The 19,790-nt window shown below is 38.6% G+C and overlaps 1 protein-coding gene across 2 annotated transcripts in view; it reads left to right on the top strand.

Moving 5' to 3' along the window:
* TPPP (tubulin polymerization promoting protein) overlaps positions 1–19,790 on the top strand; it is a 72,545-nt gene that overhangs the window by 5,924 nt on the left and 46,831 nt on the right. For both annotated transcript variants that reach the window (XM_009093875.4, XM_030228680.2), the window contains exon 2: positions 7,658–7,909. In XM_009093875.4, coding sequence (XP_009092123.2) covers positions 7,662–7,909 — 248 coding nt within the window. In that variant the 5' untranslated portion in view covers positions 7,658–7,661. The remainder of the gene's footprint in view (positions 1–7,657; positions 7,910–19,790) is intronic.

Below are 19,790 nucleotides of genomic sequence, written 5' to 3'. Positions count from 1 at the left end.
AAAGTGACGATAGGCCCAGCATGTTATTTAGAGCTGTAAATTAATTGTATGACTACTGTGGAGAGCAGCTGTTGTCTTCCACTCTTTTTGGATCTGTGATTTGAAGTCTTTTTTTGATACACCATGAAAAAATACCTCATCTAAACATTTGAGTCTCCTCTTTTGTTGTTCTTTGATTGGTGTCGTATTCACTTTCTCCTGTGAAGGCGGTTCTAGACACTGGCTTGTATCCTTGCCTGTGTGTGAAACTGCAGAATGTTTGTGTTCAGATTATTCATCTACCAATGACAGTAGCCTGGCAGAGTTTAGAATGAGTACTTAGAAAGTGAAACTCCCAAATGGAGTCTGAATGCATAATGAAAAAAACCCATAATACGGGTTTACCAGTACTTGTCTATGTTGTGGATGCCTTATTTATGCTTTTACCTTCATAATTGAAACCTTGTGTAAGTAACATGGTGGTATTACAGAATATTGTGGACCTAGTTAGGAGTTAGCTAGATAGAGAATTTTTGTGTACTTTTAAGTGTTGTCATGTTTTTTGAAATAAATAAGTTGCAATGGATCTGTTACTGATAAAGGTTTGTGTGTCTGTGTACAAATGCTTTGTTTATATAAAGAGGTGATATTTATGAAGTGGTTCTTTGAAATGGAGGAGTGTATATTACTAAGAACTAAACTTAGTTTTGTATCTCAAGCAACATTGTATAAGTAAGTAGCTGAATGCAATAGGTTTTAGAAATACAACAGTAACAATAATTTGTCAGCTGTCAAAATAATCTCTGTGCTGGATAATGTGTTTTCTAAGTTAGATCCTTTAATGACATATGTGATGGCATATGTTCCCAGTCTGAAATACTGTTTTGGCAAGGAGAAACACTGGACAGGTTAAGTAGGTACCTTTTCTATTACTCTGTGTGTGTCCTGCTGAAGGTCTAAATGGATCTGCGTGATCTGGCCAGCCTTGCCCTTGTCCATAGTGCTAAATTCATATATATTGTTAAGAGAACTCGACGTTCAGCCATGCAGTTCTTCATAAAGCCTGCAAAACTATTTAATTTTCTTTAGGTAAATATGGGTTTAACTGTAGATAGAACTGTTAGCTTTGTTTGGTTTTGCAGTGGCCTCTGCTCATTTGCCTTCTGTGTTGTGTGCTAGGGAAAATGGATGGCTGTCATTCACTTCAGCATCACATGTGAGGAAATATAACCAGAGAAGATATCTGAAGAGAAATGCTTTATCTCTGGTTCCTGCAGGTAGCTGTGAAGGAAGCTTAAGGGAAGCTTTAAGAGCGGTCTAAAGCATTGGTTTTTATTAGGAGGATGTTGCATTTCTCCATCTGTTTGTCCTTCCCTAAGCTTAAATGTTTATGCAAAAATGTGGGAAAAAGATTCCATCTGCTGTACTTTGTCTCCACTGTTTTTATTTGGCATAAATAATTACAGAGAGAAAATAAATGAGAATTCCCTTTCATTGCAATTTTGTTGAGTTTTTATAACAAGGGGAAGATGGATCAAGTACTAAAATAAACCAGATGCAATCAAATTCAAATGCCTTGCACAGTTATGCATTATTGAATGCATAATTCATTATGCATTCAATTAACTCATAAAAATAACACCTCTTGTGCTCATTGAAAAGTTGCTTTCTTTTTTACTTCGATTGGCTGGAAGATCTTAAGAAATTTTGGATGACAACTACTTATGGTGCATTGGATGCGTTTTACCAACAGAACAGTAACAGATTCTGATAAAAATTGTGCCATAAGCACCTGCATGCTTACCAAAATTTGGTGGGCAGGAAAAAAGAGCAGGAGAGTGGAAGGTAAAAACAGGTAACACTGAACATATAAAACTAGTTGTCTGGGGCGTATGGTAGAAAGGATTGAGATTTTAGGGAGGTATCAGGGCTAAGATTGAGACCCTGAACAGATAGTGCATTTTAGGTTGTAGGAGCCTGAGGAATTTACACTGCAGACTTTGGTTACTAGCTAGATGATGGCCTTGATGCTCAGTGTAAACATAACTTTGTGTTGTCGTGTTGTGGGTATTACACCTGAGAAATAAGGCTGACCTGGGCAAAGGTGAGTGTTCCAGGAAAGAGGAGATGCTCGCAGTACCATTATTGCATTGCAGCTGTGCCATTGTGCTGTTGGATTCTGAAAATTCATCAGTATTAGCAGTCAGAGGTCTGCTTGATTCTTGAATGATTCTGCTGTTTGAAAGTGTCATTTGGAAGCTTCCCTTAATTTGCACTAGACTTTTGACCTCATTTTAGCAAATTCTTGGTTGATAAGTATTCTAAAGCACAAACAGTTTTAGAATACACTGCCTTTTTCATTAACATGAATGTATCTGAGGCTGTAATAATGCTGCAATGTTCTAGTCTGTTGTTCTGTCTCAGACAGTTACACTCATATTTGTTTCCATGGCAGTTGATGTTGTGAGATGACTTCCATTAAAACTGTTTTTTAACACTGTTTAAAACTTCCTGCAAATGAAAGCTATTAGAAGTGAGCTAGACAAAGCACTTGAAAACGTACATGAAAAAGCACAAAAAAATAGGCATTCAGATTATTGTGTCTTGCTGATATGTGTATCAGTATCAGTCTTAAACTGTGCCAAGGGAAATACAGGTTGGATATTAGGAAAAAGTTTTTCACAGAAAGAGTGATAAAGTTCTGGAATGGTCTGCCCGCCCGTGGAGGTGGTGGAGTCACCATCCCTGGATGTGTTTATAAAGAGACTGGATGTGGCACTCAGTGCCATGGTTTAGTTGAGATGTTAGGGCATGGGTTGGACTTGATGATCTTAAAGGTCTCTTCCAACCTAGTGATTCTGTGACATTCATGTGTGTTTATTTATTTATTTATTTATTTATATTTTGGAAAACATTTCTTTTGATATGGAGATCCTAAAGGGGTTTAATAGATTTGCAGAGGGCCCTCATGATGTTCTGAATACTGCAAAACAGAACAGACATGTTTCTTTGTCCCTCTCCTTTGGTTTCCTTATCCATGGCATGGCAGTGATGATAATTTCATTATAAATACTAAGCTTTCTGCTGAGCAAATAAACCATGAATTAGTTGTCAGTTATGGGGCAGTGAAGGTGCTGTGGTAAATTCTGACCTGTTAGGACACACACATACTCAGAGTTGCATAAGCTTCTGAAATTGTTGGAAAAAATACTCTGGGACTTAGTAAGTCTTCCTTGCTGCTGAGAGATGGATTACTTGTAAGAGCAATTCCCACAAATTTAAATCAGTGCTATACCAGAATTCCTGAAGTTTCTTGACACCTGGAGAGGGTGTGGGTAAGTGAAAGAGTGTAATTTAATATAAGTCCTTCCACAGAGTTGGCAGCTGGTTAGCACTGAGGCTTTGGGTATTCACACAGCTCTAGAAATTGACAACTGAAATTCCCAGAAACATTTACTTCTTTTAATCCAGGTTAATAAGTGACTTTATCTAGTGGAGGCGTCCCGCCTGTCTGTCTGCAGATGAGTATATATTCTAGTCTCTGGCTAAAAGGAAGCTTGATGATAATAGAAAACTTTTTCTAATTGCTTAGACATGGGCTGAGAACACAGATCTGCACTTTCAGTCTGTTTAGCATGAGATAGTAATGTAGTGAGTGGCTGGCATCAATTAACATGAGTTAGTTTGATCCCTGGCTTATTCTGTATAATGTGCTGTGTTATTTACCTGTTGCAGAGTGAGGAAAGGGACAAGAACTGTTTTTTCATGCTACTAAAGGACACAGACACCTAACTAGCTAAGTATTCTGTGGGCTTCTGAAACTCTGGTGTTTTGGAGGATAGTTATTCTTTTGCAAACCTCATAAACTCGAGCATCTGCTTGTACCTCTGTCTTATCTGGCTGCTTTTGGTGATGTGGGCCTGTTTGGCTGGAGCATGCACTATTTGGAGAGGATTGTTTTGGTGGCTAGTCCCACCTTTCTGCTGACTCTGGAAATTGGTACTGTCTAACTGTACATGTATTAGACTTTTTGGATGGTGATGAAAGGCATTTCTTTGGTTAGCTGTCATTGTTGTAGTCAACATCTACACAGCTCATGCTTTTGAACAGTAGCTTAATTTTGTTTTATTGTATTTTATATTTGGTATATTTCTAGAGTAATCACTACATTTTGTCTTTCACTTATCTTCTTACTGTGACCCTGCCCCAAAGTACTCATAATCTTTACTTCTAGCAGAATCTACCAAGCACCTTTTAATTCCTTTGTCCAGGCAAAAAGGGTAAGGAAGACTCAGAGCAGCATTTGATCTTGAATTTTTGTCAAGTAGGTTATTCTTTATTTCTGTTTGAGAGATTGTTTCTTCAACACGACAGGATCCCCTTCCTTGTCTCTAATTGCAAAAAAGTTAAAGGAGCTGGACCCATTCAAAGTCTAATTCCATATCCTGTGTTGTGCAGTTCTTAACCTTCCAATTATAGTATTTTAGCAAATATAGTTCTCTTCACACTGTGTTGTTTGTAGTGTTAAGAAAGAAAAGTTTGAATTGAGACTAGATAATTTTTTCATAAATCTAGGTAGCTTTTTAAAAATATATTTCATGCTATTATATAGGATTTTAACAAGTAAACTGTAATTATGATTCAACAAGGAGTGCCCATAATAATATTTGGCAACCACTGCAGAGCCCTGGTTTTAATCTCTCCTTGACTTTCTGCTTTAGATGGCGAGGATTTATTTGAAATGACTGTGTTTTGCATACCAGATTTCACCATTAAAACTAAAGCCTTTTCTGTAGTGTGTTTGTTCTGCCTGATCCAGAACTACTCAAAAAACCCCAATACAAAGCTCATTTATGAATGAGTGATAGAAGTTAGTATGGAACTATCTTTCTGAAGGCCAAATATGTTCCTGAGCATTTTTCCTATAGCAAGTTTATAAAGTTTAAATTTATTAGCTACTGAAAGTAAGTAAAAAATTCTTTCAGTTGATACAACTATCGTATTAAAGACTGTATAAGATAGTAAAACATGTTTCTGCTGTGCTGTGCAAAGCTGATTTATGGTTATACGCAACAAAACATTTAGCAAAATTGGCCAGCAAGGCACTGACACTGGCTAAGGAAAGATTTTGTTCAGGAGATACTTAAAAATGAAGGCACATGGTTATATTTTCCAATTTCAGATGAGACAGAGTGATGCAGATGTTTTCTTGTTTATAGCTTGTAAATTGTGCCATGGTTGTATCTTTTAAAGATACTCAGCCTGACTATAGCTTCTTAAGAGAATTGCTAAGAACAAGCAGGAGCTATGCCTGAAAATGTCTTTGAAAGTTTATTTGCCACAAGATAAAATTACAAACTGATGCAAACCATACATACTTTGCCATTGCAAATTTCCACCTTTTCCTGTCCTGTTTCTTGCATACGAAGGTAACTTTGGTTTTTAATATCCTACACAGGCTTTGTGTTTTGCTGATCTGTACTCTCTTTCTCTAGCCAGTTAGTATTGGCTTGGAAAATTTCTGGCTCTGTGTTTCAGCTCCAGTTGATTTGAAATGCTACAAGCTTAGAAGAGACTTCTGCTTTTGGAAGTCAACTTCCTTGAATATAGAGGTACATCACAGATCTTCATGATCTGATTTTTAATGAAATAGTCTGTTGTATATGTTATGTCAATATTATTTTTAAAGTTTTTTCCTTATGTTCTTTCACTACTGTTTTGGTGGCAAAATAATGTAGCCTGATGAAACAGATTCGATCTAGACACATTTTGGTAAAAATATGTGTGTCTTAGTGTTTGTAGTAGCTTTCAATTTGCTGTGCATGCCTTTTGTTTTAGAGTTTCAGTGTTGGGATGCTTTCAGGTAAGGTTTTTGAGGTAAAATTCCTCTTTGGACAGTAGGCAGAATGCAAAGGAAATAGAAATGGGAATTGGTTACTTTTTAAACTTTTTAATGAACTTGACATTTTCAAATTCTTTTTTCCCCTCTGTGCTTCACTTTTTATTTCATAGGTGCACATACAATTCTTAGGCTACAGTTAGTAAATTTCTGTCATAATAATTTTAATTTAGCATTTTGGTTTGTTGGCCAAAACTTGTTCCGTCTGTGTAAACAAAGCAGAAGGATCTCCCGGCTTAAGATATAGCAAGGGATTTAAGCATTTACATGTTTTCAAAAAAGGCAGTAGTGCTTTGGCCATGCTATGTTTGCTCAAGTGTGAAGGACAGAGGTACTTTTAGTATGTTTTTAATTAAAACATTCTTTCTAATCAAAAACCTTGACAATAAGTGCTACGTAGCAAGTAGCTATGCTTAGTTCTGTTACAGTGTGCAGGGAAGGGTATGTCGTGGTTGTTTGAGTGTCAGAGTTTAAACAACATAGGAAGAAATAGAATTTTAGAATCCTTTCCCTTGCTGAGGCATTTGTACTGATTACAGTATATAAGCCAAAAGAGCTTCCTATCTGATGAGGAAATAAAACCTAAACTAGAAGTACCTACCCATCTCTGCATATGTTAATCATATCCCACCTAAGCTGCGGGCTTTAGAAGAAAGGCTGGGTAAGTATGATGGGCTTTCCAGCCCTTATCTAGCATTTGCCAGATTTCTGATACTTGAACCATCTCTTTATGGGTTAAAAATTGGTAGCAGCGCCACTGCCACCCATGTGATGGTGGTGACAGTCAGTGTGCAGCTTGTTAGGGCAGGCAGGCAGTGTGCCCTGTGCTAGGCTTCTTACTCCCTAGGCTCTTTAGTGCCTCCTTACTTCTGCCATGCCAAGAGTGCATGGGCAGAAGACAAAGGTTTCTATGGCATGCTTCTGGCCCCTCAGGGTGTGGGGTTTTTTGTGAAGACACCTGAAAATAGTATTCTATTGCACAGTTTAAGGTTTCATTTAAAAGGCAAACCTATACTATATGTACTTGGAGTAGTCTCAAAGTTGTTGTCTGCAGTAATGACATCCCTTCATCATGGATGCCTCCATCATGGATGTGTTCATTCCAAATGAATTCCACAGCTACAGTTCTTTGGGCATAAACTTGAGAAATAAATGGTCTGGATAACAAGAGAGACTTGTCTTATACTTGTTAGCCCTTACAATGTAAGGTAAGGGCTAACAATGTAATGTAAGGTAAGCCCTTATAATGTAGGATAAGGATTCTAACATTAATATTTTTGCTGTGTTTCAAGAATACTTAATTTTTCAGTAAAAAAAATATTAAAAGTGGAAGTCAAGAAAATAAAGGATCCTTATTTTTCCTTCAGAAATACAAGTACATAGTAATGTCTACAGTGTAAAGGGCATATTCTATTCAGATCAACAGAGTGACTGTGATGATTGCCGTTTAAGAAAAAAAAAAGGAGCAAATATTAAATGTTCTTTTGATGGCTGATGTAATGATGGTGAAACTAGTTTTGTGTCACTAGTTTCTTGCTGCACTTTTGTTTTTTTTTAATGTACTAGAATTTTTTTCCCATATGGGCAGTTTTCCCAGTTATATAGTTCTCTGTTTAGACTGTTGTTGATGGTGGAGAGTAGTGAGTTCTTTCTGATTTTATAGACCATTTATTCTTCATATGGATTTCATATGTTGTGACATGAACTCTAGCATGTAGATTGTCAGAAAGTAATCTAGTGCAAATTAATGCAATAAGTTTACCCTCCTTTTCCTTGTAGCACCATGGCTGAAAAATCGGCGAAACCAGCGAAACGGTTATCCTCAGAGTCAAACTCCCATGAGGGCGCTACGGCAGGAGAAATAAGTGCTCTGGAAGAGGCCTTTAGAAAATTTGCAGTCCATGGTGATACAAGAGCCACAGGAAAAGAAATGCATGGGAAGAACTGGTCAAAGCTATGTAAGGACTGCAATATCATAGATGGGAAGAATGTGACAACCACAGATGTTGACATCGTCTTCAGTAAAATCAAGTAAGTTCATTTCAGCCATAATTTCATTATGTTCCCTCTCCCCACCCCCCCCCCCCCCCCGCCATGTTTTGTAGATACCATCTAAATTTACCTTCTGATGTTGTGAGACACTGACAAAATCAATCTCTTTCTTGTTCCTGTACAAAATTTTCTTGCTTGGTCTGAAGATGCAGCTTTCAGCTTCTGACCTCCTATCTTAAATTGACTTCAGTTTCACAGGCATTATACTATTCAAAGACTATGATGTGATCAGAATAAATGCAGGCTATTCCAATAAACTGGTCTGCAGTAAGTGTTGTCAATATTTCCTGAAAGATATCTGAATGAAGTCAGGATGATCTTGCCAAAGCTTGGCAAGAGGACAGAGGCTAAGGTGGGATATGTACTAAAAGTTAGTATTCTAACAGCAGTCATGATGTCCAGCACAAAACTAGCTCAGGTCTGAAGTGTAGGGCCATGCCAGACTGATGGTGACCTTTGGCTATGATGAATTAGGATTGTCTTGGTCATCTGATCTTATTTTTGTGACTGGAGCTTTAGTGAAACTTTCTCCCCAGTTGAAAACCTAGGCAAGCTTAGTCGAAACTTGTCAAACCTAAAAGAAGATATTAAAGGAAATATGTTAACAAGGAATTAATCTGTTATGACTTGTTCTGTATGAAGTCCCAAATAGTTTTTTTTGTTTTGCTTTATGTGTAGAATTTGATTATTTTCACCTTTCATATTCTCCTGACATCTGATATGATAATCTTGTCTTTTCTGCTTTTTATTACCACGCTAATTGTTTAAAGTGTCTCACACATCATTGTGTTGAGGGATATACTTTTTAAAGGGGTCCCTTAATTGTACTTGTAGCCTGGAGGAACACTTATTTGGCTTGTGCACTCAACTGTTGTGGTGTAATGCTGGAGAACATGCAAACTGCATTGCTTACAAAGTAGTTGGAAAATCTTGCTATAAGCACTGACCATTTAGACTGCATCAAACTGGAGAAAGGCAGAGAAGAAAAGACCTTTAATCTTGAAAATTATCCGTGTAACATATATAGCTAGAATGACCTTATTTATTTGATTGATTTCCTTCTTTGTTCCTTTTCTCCTAGGAGATCTTATCTAGATAACTGAAAACACTACATATGCATACTCCCACCCTCTTGTCCTTGTATCAGTCCCTGCTTGAATGGAGTTAGGTATACTGTCAGAGAGCTGGCTTATTTGAAATGGATGTTAGGTTGTAGGGTTTTGTTTCTTTCTTGATCTATGATATTTTCAAATTTTCTTTGACTTTCATCAGCTTAAAATTTTCTTTTATTATTCCCTGTAGATAAATATAATCTTAGTGCTACTTCCTCATATCAGTTTCTGGGCTTTTTTTGTGACAGGATGACCCCATGATATAGCACAAACAGATGTGCAGCATTAGCAGATGTAAAGAAGTATCAGGTTTGGTGACTGGGGCAGAAGGAGTCCCATCCTGTTGGGCAGGAGTGAATTGTAAGGTGGCAGGTACCTGAGCCTCCTGGGAAATGTTAGCAAATCCCCTTGCTGCTGTTGAACGCTCCCAGCTCAGCTTGGGGGTTTCTGTCTTTGGCTCTTGAGGGGGAGGGCTAGCTCAGCAGTTTCTCAGTCCTTCCTCCTGTGACTGCTGTTAAGTGTTGTCATTCTCTTGGAAGATGCATACCATCTTTTCCTCTATCCAGTTGTCCTGGTTTAACCTCAGGCAGTGGCCAAGTCCCATGGAGCTGCTTGCTCACTCCCCCACCAGCAGCACTGGGGAGAGAATTTAGAGTAAAAGCTGGAAAACTCATAGGTGAGATAAAGACAATTTAATAGGAAAAGCAAAAGAAAACAAGAAATTATTTCAGTGCTTCCCATGGGCAGCCAGATGTGCTGCCATCCCCAGGAGAGCAGGGCTCCATCACATGTAACAAGTTGGGAATACCAGCACCATCACTCCAGATGTCCCCCCTTCCTCATTCCTCCCTCCACTTTATTTACTGACCATGATGTGGTGTGGTCTGGAATATCCCTCTGGTCAGTTGGGATCACTTCACCTGTCCTGGCTGGGTCTCCTCCAAAGCACTCCCACATTCCTTGCCAGTGTGGCAGTAGGGAAAGCAGAAAAGGCCTTGGCTTTCTGGATGTACAGAAGTCCTGCTCAGCAATAGCAAAAATATCACTAAATTATCAACCCTATGCTCAGCACAAATCCAAAATACAGCCCCATACCAGCCACTGTGAAGAAAATGAATTCTACCCTTGCCAAAACCAGCACTCCAGTGTTTAATGGCTTAGTAGATAACTGTATCAAATGCAAAAGTATCTTTGTTTTAATTGTTTAATTTTTTTGTTCATTCTTCAACCTGTACATATATTTATAACATATATTTTATATATTCTTCTCTTTTGAAGTTATTTTATTTTTAAATTATATTGCTTAAGTGGCATATGGGAGCTGAGATTTGCTGTCCTTATTAGGAAGGTCTGTATTTTCTGAATGTATGCTTTCAGTAGGTATACTTCCACATTTTCTTAACTGTTGGGGTTTTGTGGGTTTTTTTACATTTTTATTCTTGAGTGCATGTGTCAGCAATTCTTTTTAGTCTAGATCACATTTATTTCACATATAATATTTTAAGTTTTAAAAAGGGAAGACCTAATGGCTGCAGGAACTCAAGTGTCAGTAATATGCTTTAACTTAGGAGGGTTAAGCATAAGCTGGGTATACAGGATTTCTTGAGCATGTTCAGACAACTGTTTTTCCTTGCTTTCTCTTTTTCTTCACATTTAACCCTAAGCTCAAGGATAATGATAGTTTTGGTAATGCATCAAAGCAGGCATACTCGCATAATAAACTCACACTCATTTTTATTTCACAAGCAGCTTTTTCCCAGCAGAGCTCTGTGGCTTTTTGACAAACCAAGTTTTTTCCCATCTATGTTAAATGTAAAACTTTAACCACTATAGAAAAATCTCCAACTCCCTCCAAAAGTGCAAAGTGCAGCTTCCATGCTTCGATAAGAATTCTCCTTATGGTTACCAGAAGGCTTTGTGCATCACTCTTGATTTTGGGCTCTTAAGCTGAAGTGTGTCTCACAAGATTAGCCTCAGCCTGGGATTCCTATGATCAGCCAAAGTGATGGTTCAGTAGGATGGTGGATTTTAGCAGCTGTAAACTAGCCAGGGAGCACAACAAACATTAAAAAAAAATGTTTGCCATACCCAACTACAGTTGCCATCTAGCATTGTGTTAGAACTTCCAAACATATTTTCTGCTGGTTCTGTTACTGGGAAGCCACTATACCTAGCAGGGTTGTTTTCTAGCAAGCAGTACTTAGAGTTTATGACAATGGCACATGTTGTTCAGACACTAGAAAATAATTAATCTAATAGAAATGTTCTTTGGATTTATGAGTTACTATGTATAAAGGCCACATTTGTTGTCTCGCTAACTTTCCCAGGCTTTATTTATTATTCTAGTAGATACTGGCAAAATAGGTAGGAACTAAACATTGCTGATAGGGTCAGGTAACAAGGAAAATTAATAACAGATATGTTTACTTAAGAGCTACTGGAAGATAATGTTTTATTCACCAATTGGCAACTTGCTCTGCTCCAGGAGAGATTTTACCTCTGAAGCAATGAACATTTTTGTAAACTTAACACCCCTTCTCCACCTCTGCCAAACTGAGTGGATAAAACTTCTGAGAGTTTTAAATAGTCTGTGATACTTCTTGAAAGCTGGGATCTATGTGTCTGTCTTTCAGAGATTAGTTCATTTGAGGTTAGTTTTAGTGTTGTTATAAAGGCTGAAGAAATTCCATTAAACCTTTGTTACCAATAAGAAAATAAGTATAGAATGTATGAGAATGTCAGGTCAGAGTGAAATGTAGTTTGTCTGTTTATCTTGCATAAAAGGTCTGCTGAAAGCCTTCATGTGAGCACAGCATTTATACGGATTTGAGGATAAGAGAAGGAATAGTCTAATGCAAAGAATCCACAGTAGTAGACATGAAAGAATTATTGCTGGAATTGCATTCTTTGGTAAGAAAATGTGTAAATTGGGTGATCTCTCCCCTGCTCCCCCCTAATATTTTTGTGTAACAGTAATTTGTATGGTCCCACAAGTCCTTCCAGCTTGGTGGATTGTAATACAAGTTTATGTTTGTTAAAATTGTTAGCTCAGAAAAGAGAAGAAATTAAAAAGAATTTTGCAGTGGAATTACTTTAAGTGAAAAGCTGAAGCCTGCCTATGAGAGTAGCCATATGTGTGAATATTTATTATTTGCTTCCCTAGAGAGCAGAGTTAAAACACCTACATTTATGCCAAATATTTGGATTACATTAATGCAGTTGGAATAGTCAGCAGTTTCTGTAATGAATAGAAGAGTAAACTTTTCTTATTTTTTAGGTTATAAAGCATACAATAAAGCTATCTCTTATAATGTCATTAACTTTCCGTGAATCCTGTACTTGGAAAAACAAAAGGTATTGTGAAGAGTGAATGACAGAAGTTCTGCCATATCTTATGGGATGAAATCTGTCTAAAAATGCACCAAAGCCAACAGAATTGTACATAACTGTAAATGTAATTATACAGTAAGCTTTCTTTTTTGTAGTTTCATGGTCAACACTTGAGATGTTGTACTCCTTTCTTCATATGTTCCTTGGACTACATAAAGCAGTAACACCAGTTGTAGGGTATATTTTAATTTCAAAGCTAGCCTAAAGTTACTTGTTTAAAGTTATGTAAAAGTCCCTTGTGCTAATTGGTTCCTAGGAGAACATTTTCTCTGTAAATGGCAAAGGAAGCAACCTCTTCTCAGAAAAAATGGCTTATGGGATTGTTAAAAAAAAGAAAAAAAACCCTGAAAATACTTCCTAGGAAGTGATTTTTTTTTACCTGGTCCATAAATTCACTGCCATACTTGAAGACAAAGAATAAGTCACAGTCATGTTCTGTGGGAAAGGTAGTTTTCATAAATTACTGTGGCTGAAGTATTTGTGACAGGACCAAAACTAGTACTCCTACTTCTTTTGTTATGATAATATCTTCAATTTCCCTGTAGCTCAGGTGTCTGCTAAAATGTAGAAGTTCAGTATAAATATCTTAGTAATATTAGATCATTCAAAGCATTAATTTTTCACATACTATCTGAACCTTATATAGACATCTTTCTTTTATATTTTTTTTAATGAAAAGCAATAATGCAATCTGGGCCCCCAATTTAGAGACATACAAAATGCAGGCATGCAATAGTATTTGAAGATGGATGTTTTTCATGATGGTGGGAATTCCATGGGCGTCTTTTCAGTCACTGAAACACTTGCCTGCTTTCTTGGAAAATTTCTTCATTAAATGTTTCTTTTCTGATACACTTCTGGAGTTCCAAAAGTTTGTAGGCTGTGTGTCTTGTATTTTGCTTGCAGAGTGCAAGTATGGATTTAGTGAATCTTGTTGCCTTGGAGAAAGCAAGGTCATTGGTGACAGAGGAGAAGGGCACTGAAGAGTTCTGCGTTTGGTATGAAAAGCAACATGTGGCTGCATTCTTCTTATTCCAGCAAGACGGTGAGACGCAACAGTCTAAGAACTTCAGGATTTTTGTATTAAGGAAAGCAGAACACCCAAGAATAATAGATGCTACTGAGCTCTTACCAGCATTCCGGCATGTTGCCTTAGGAACTTAAATTTCTTTGTTTACTGAGGGTCAACAACTGCTCTGGGAAATTTGATACATTAGCTATGCTGTACACATACTCCACTTGTTGTATGTAGTTAACATGGTCATAGTATTAGCCCCTATATAAATATCTCTGCTCTTATTTTAGAAGTGTTGCCACTCAGCACTGCAAGAATATGTTTTAAGCACTGCCCATAAAACTGCTAATTCTATGACATTATTAGATAGAAAAATAAAAATATTTCTGTTTACACTGGCATGTTACTATGGTTGCAGGCAGGCCTGGGTGACGTCAGCCCTTGGAGCCATTGTGAGCATTTATTTAGGTAGCCATCTCCATGGAAACATTTGTTTGTTTTGATGTTACTATGTGTTAAATTTTAAACAAATTTTTGTGGTTCTATACTGGATTGTTATTGAAGATTAATTAAGCTACAGAAGCTTTGTAAATATACCTTACTCCCTGCCCTCTAAAATATTCTTGGTAAAAGATCAAGTGGAAGCATAATTGTCTTCTGAAATTCCATTAGTAGTTCCTGATGTTGCTTTGACATGTTTTCTTGTTGCTGAGGAAGCCATGTATTCTAAAGCCCAGAAAACTGTCCTCCATCTTTCTGAGAAAAGAAGGTTTTGTTCCCATGGAGAATCTTCGCAACACACTTTGTTGTGCCCTGACTTTTGAGCAGAGCCACCCATGCACTGTCCTCACTGTCTTGCACACTTGGCTCTTTAGCCTAATTCCCACAGCCTGGATCAGTCAGGTCTCTGCAGGAGCACTTCCACCTGAGAACAGCTTAATGCAGCAATAGTTCTCTGTGCTGCAAGACTTGGGTAATGGGTAATGTTTGCTCTGAGAAGCTGGCAAGAAAACTCTTGGCAAGAATGAGTATGTGCTTTCCCCATTTGTCAGCTGTAATATAATTGTTGTCTTTTCTTTGTATTGAATAAGTATGATGCTTCTTGCTTTCTTTTTGTGTTTGAAAGGACTAGTACTTTGACACCTGAGCTCATTCAAAGCAAATATCTGTCCATGAGGTTTCTCTGAAGTAAATAGTCTTTAATGGAGATTTTTACCAAAGCCTCTCTTAAATTTTTCAAGTATTTAAGTAGGTATGAAGTGGTCTTTATATATAAGTGAAGTACCTAGTAGTTGCAAGCTGTGTTTTACATCCCTATTGGAGACATTCTTTTGATAGTGATAGAAAAGGATTTTTGTAATCCTACTTCATGCATGAAGTAGGCATAACAGTTAACTTTTGTACTTTAGTATGCCTGCATCAGGAAATAAGTTTTAAGTGGATATAGAACAATATGTAGAGCAGAATCTTTTCTGGTAAGTCTCAGGCAAATTTTGTAGCTGTACATTTTTAGGTAGAAATGTAGGTAAGTTTCAACAGAAAGTGCTCTCTTTTGCCACATCTATATTTTAATTGAAATTAAGAGCCAATTGCCTTTTTGGCCTAAAGAGCCAAATATAATGTTGCCATTTGCACTTTATCCTTCAAAAGCTTTTTATTTAAAAAAAAAAAACAAAGCAGCTCTTCTTCTGCCAAGAGGCATAAATTCTAAAAGTAAAACAGTGATAGCATATGAGAAGGAAGATGGTTTTAAATTCGCTGCTGTAACGCTGGCTTGTTTTATGCATGTACGATGGGTAAATTTTATACCTGTAGTGATGTTTGCTGATTAGGATATTAAAATCACCATTTTACAGGACACCACATGAAAACCTATAGATAAGGTGGTGAGTGATTCATTTCCCAGCTGATACAGAATGCTGCATGATGTCATACACATTACTATATATAGCAGCTTGCTTGGTATTTGCCACACTTTGTGGCCTATTCCACATGTGTGCTACACAAACTTTCACTGGCTTAGAAGTAGAAGTCAGTTGTTGTTTTGGGTTTTGGTTTTTTTTTTGTTTTGTTTTGTACATCAGCCTATTGCACCATAATTTAAAGCTACCTTCTTTTCATTTATAAAAGCAGCTATGTGAAATCTGCCTTAATGTTACTGACAAAATAAACTAAGTAACAGGCAAGTATTTTCCAGATTGTTAAATATCAGTTTTGACTTCATGGATTGAAGTAGAAGATGATTAAGACACAGAGAACAAGGCAGCCTTATCTGCAGCAACCAGGTGATGGTAAAGTTTAAGATCCTGAGAGGAATAATCAAGATTTACAACAGAATTACAAACCTGAACTTCAGAAGGGCAGATCTTGGCCTCTACATTTTCTCTCTGGAAGCTGCCCTGGAGAGTAGAGGTGTCCAGGAGAGCTGGTTGGTCTTCAAGGCAACTTCATCAGAGCACAAGAACATTTCGTTCCCACGTGCAGGAAGTCAGGAAGCATGGCAAAGGGCTAGCAAGAGTAAATATGGAGCTTCAGACTGGGCTGGACGACGAGAAGGAGGTAGGCAAGAGACGGAAGCAGGGACGGGCTTTGTGGGAGGAATAAAGCCCATGCATGAAGAAACAGAGTGAGCAAAGTTGAAGTTCAGGCCAATCAGCATAACCTCAGTCCCTGGAGAGGTTATGAAGTCAATCCTTTTGGAAGTCCTTTCTTAAAACACAAAGGACAAGAAGGTGATTTGGAGCAACCAGCATGGATTTGCCAAGGACCAGTTATGCCTGATTGACCTCATTGCTTTCTCTGATGGAATGACTGACACTGTGGGTAAAGGGTGTAGTTAGTATATATTGATTAAGGCAAGGACTTGACTCCAGTCACATTGTCACCAAATTGGTAAGGAATGGGCTGGAGAGTGGACCAGTAGTGTAGGGGGGCAGCTCTAGAGGTGGTGATGGTGTCAGTGTTGTAGTTTAATAACCGCAGCTTGAAAATAGGCCCCATGTAGTCACTCTGTTTCTACTACCAGTGGGATGGGGAAGAGAATCAGAAGGATAAGAGTGAGAAAACTCATGGGTTGAGTAAAAACAGTTGAATAGGAAAAGCAGAAATTGCTCACACAAGCAAAGCAAACTAAGGAAGTAATTTACCCCATCTCATGGGCTGGCAGGTGTTCAGCCATCCCCAAAAAGTAGGGCTCCATCATGCAGAATAGTGACTTTAAAAGATTATCACTCTGAATATCCCCCTTCCCAACCTTTGTATGCTGAGTGTGATGTCATATGCTATGGAATACACCAGGGGTCAGTTGGGGTCAGCTGCCCTGACTGTATCCCTTCCCAACTCCTTGCATACCCCCAGCATTCTTGCTGAAGGAGCAGCAGGAGAAGCAGAAAAGGCCCTGAAGCTGTTTCAGTGCTGCTCAGCAATAGCAAAAAACATCTCTATATTATGAACACTGTTTTCAGTACAAGTCCAACATATCACTTCATATTAGTCACTGGGAAGAGAATTAACTCTGCTCCAGCCAAAGCCAGCGCAGATGGGAAGCTTCTGAAGGTGAGGTGACAGCAGTCCTTGCAGTGACTGTGAGTTGTGGCAGCAAGGAAGGGTAGCTCCATCCTGGGCTGCATGAATCAGTGTGTGGTCAGAGGGTCTAGGGAGGTGATACTTCCGTGCAGCTTGGACTTGTAAGATGTACTGGGAGTGCTGTGCCCAGTCTGGAGCTCCCCTGTGCAGGAAATAGATTGATACACTGGAACAGACCTGGTGCAGGGCCACCAGGATGGTCAGGGGTTGTAGTAGATGGTGACATGTGGAATAAATATAAGTTGCTTTGTGCTCCTGTACAGGCAGTAGAAACTTCCTATTATGAAGCTGGAGTGGAAATTTTATAGGGAAATAAGTGTGTGTGTATGGATGCTATTTAATCCTAAAAGTAGACGTGAGCTAGAAATCCTTCATCTCAGAAAAAGGATTAATATACTATATATGTTGCAATTAGATATATTTAATCTGCCTATGTAAAACTACTTAAACAATTTAGATGTAGTCTGCTTGGGATCTGATGTTTGTGAATGGAAGTGTGCTCCATCTGACATGGTGTTTATCATTCTTCAACCTTTTTGCTTGTCTTAAAAAAACAACAGTGGCTTGACTTTAAGAGCCTAATTGATGTATTCCTTCCATTTTCATGATGTTTAGGAGGACTTTTTGGAACTGAATTGGAGCAAGTCTCATTAAAGACTGGAAATGAAATCCTCATCAGGATGAGTTAAAATGATGTTACTTTGTGGCATTGTTGGAGTTACTTATCGTTTACTTTTGTGTGGGTGTGCCCATGCAGGTGCCTAAACCAAAGGAACAGGAATGAATACCAAATTTTATTTGAAGCTTGATCTCTCTTTCTGACTTTCTGCAGACTTCTAATGCATGTGCATGTATTCCCATGAATTTAAAAACAAAGTACATACAGTCTTGGTATGGAGTTCTGGTACAACAACACCCACACCCCCAAAAAGGGCAGACTTTCCCTTTGAAATTCTTTTTTCTATGTTGCACTCATTTTTCGTTTCTTATTTTTACAAAGGTTGTGGATATTACCAGCAGACCAATAATTTTCAAAACCTTGCTGAGACTATGAATGTTGTTGCTGATTCTGCAGGCTCCCAGAACATTTTAATTGCATAAAGAAATCTCCATGGCAACTTTTTCTAGGAGGATGTGCTGTTAGATGGTGAAGTTTTATGGTTGAAGGAGCAAATGTTGGAAAGCATTCCATTTCAGCGAGGAAAGCTGGCTGCAGCTGACAGTGTAGCCAGGAGTGCTGTGGCTAAGGTGTTTGTGGTGAGGAGTAAGAGGAGCAGCTCACCCACTGCCTGTCAGCAGTGTTTGTGGCAGTGCAGGCACTCCCAGCACGGCCAGTCCCTCAGCAGGCAGGGACTGTTTCTGTGCTATCTGGGCATTTGTAACTGAGGAAGGAAAACCAAGCAGCAAACCCAACTGCAGGGTTTTGGATCATTCAGTTTCTGCCTAAGGTGTGGAGCAGCTTTAAATCAAGCCGGAATCTTTGTCAGCGATGGCCAGGGTGGAAAATAGCTCGAGGCAAAGTTGTTTGAGTGGAGCCAAGAGTTCATTGAGAAAGCCAGGGCACTCGGTGTCTGTTTGGAAGGTGAGATGTTCCTGACGTCCAGCAGGTTTTCCCGGTGCTTTTCCTTCCCAGAAGTGGTTGTGGAGAGCCTTTTGGGATGGTGCCATGCTGTGTGCAGAGCTGCCCAGTGCAGAGTTGCCGCAGGCCTGGCAGGGCTGTGGTGCTGCAGGAGTGAGCCCTGTGCAGGTGCAGGAGTGTGTGCTGCACTGCCCTGCTCGTGGAGCCCTTTGCACTGTGCTGGGTGCAAAGCCTTTGTGACATTGGCTTGGGTTTTGAACCGTGAGCTTTGAGGAAGGGATGGGAATGTGTGCTGACAGAAAATGAGGAGCGCTACCCTGGCAGCACGGAATTGTCTTTCCTCTTCTTTGGCTCAGCTTTGTTCTGGAGGGAGAAGTGTTGAAAGTGTGGGAAATCTTCCAGTCTCACACTGTTACCTTATTTTTGTGATTGTGGCTTCACTAGCTTCATGTGATGCTTCTAGCCTTTTGACACAAGAGTTGATTTTGTGGGGTCTTTTGAGTCCATAAAATCCATACAGTTTTCCTGGTGCAAACATGCCAAGCCAGTGCAGCTGCAGAGCTTTCAGTTCATATATTTTTCTTTGGCAAACTGCTATATACTCTTATCTTATTCTCATGATTGTGTCACTACCATGCTCGGGACAGCTAAAAGTTTTCTACAGTGCTCTTCTTCTAGACAGAAACATAGAAGACTGAAGAAAAGGATAAGCCACCACCATCATCTGGTGAGCAGGAGCCAGCACATCTGTTTGTCTCTGCTGATACAGGAGAGCATTGTACCACTTAGTGCCATTTGTGATCATGGGCATAAACAGCTGCAGAACACTGGTGATCTTTGGCACCAGGCTGTGACTCTCATGACACATGACAGCACTTGCTTCATTGCCCAGATGTCTTGGGTCTTTATTATATGCCCTTCAGTTGCAAATATTGTTTAAAAATGAAAATAAGCTATCAAATAGTTATTGTACTGTCAGTATGATGTTTTTAATGGTATGTAAAAGATGAAACTGATACCTTTTATATCATTATAATTGTGTACAAGAGAAGTTGTTTTTCTTGCAGTTAACAACAGATAATACAGTGATACTGTAACACAATAATAGTTCATTACAGCACAACTGAAAAATTTGTGTGAGAAAACAAAATGGGTCTGTGCTTATTGTCTGGAGTCTAT

This window comes from Serinus canaria, chromosome 2, assembly GCF_022539315.1.
Source record: "Serinus canaria isolate serCan28SL12 chromosome 2, serCan2020, whole genome shotgun sequence".
Classification (NCBI taxonomy): domain Eukaryota; kingdom Metazoa; phylum Chordata; class Aves; order Passeriformes; family Fringillidae; genus Serinus; species Serinus canaria.
Note: the sequence above shows the minus strand (reverse complement) of the source record. Positions and strands in the feature narration are given on the sequence as shown.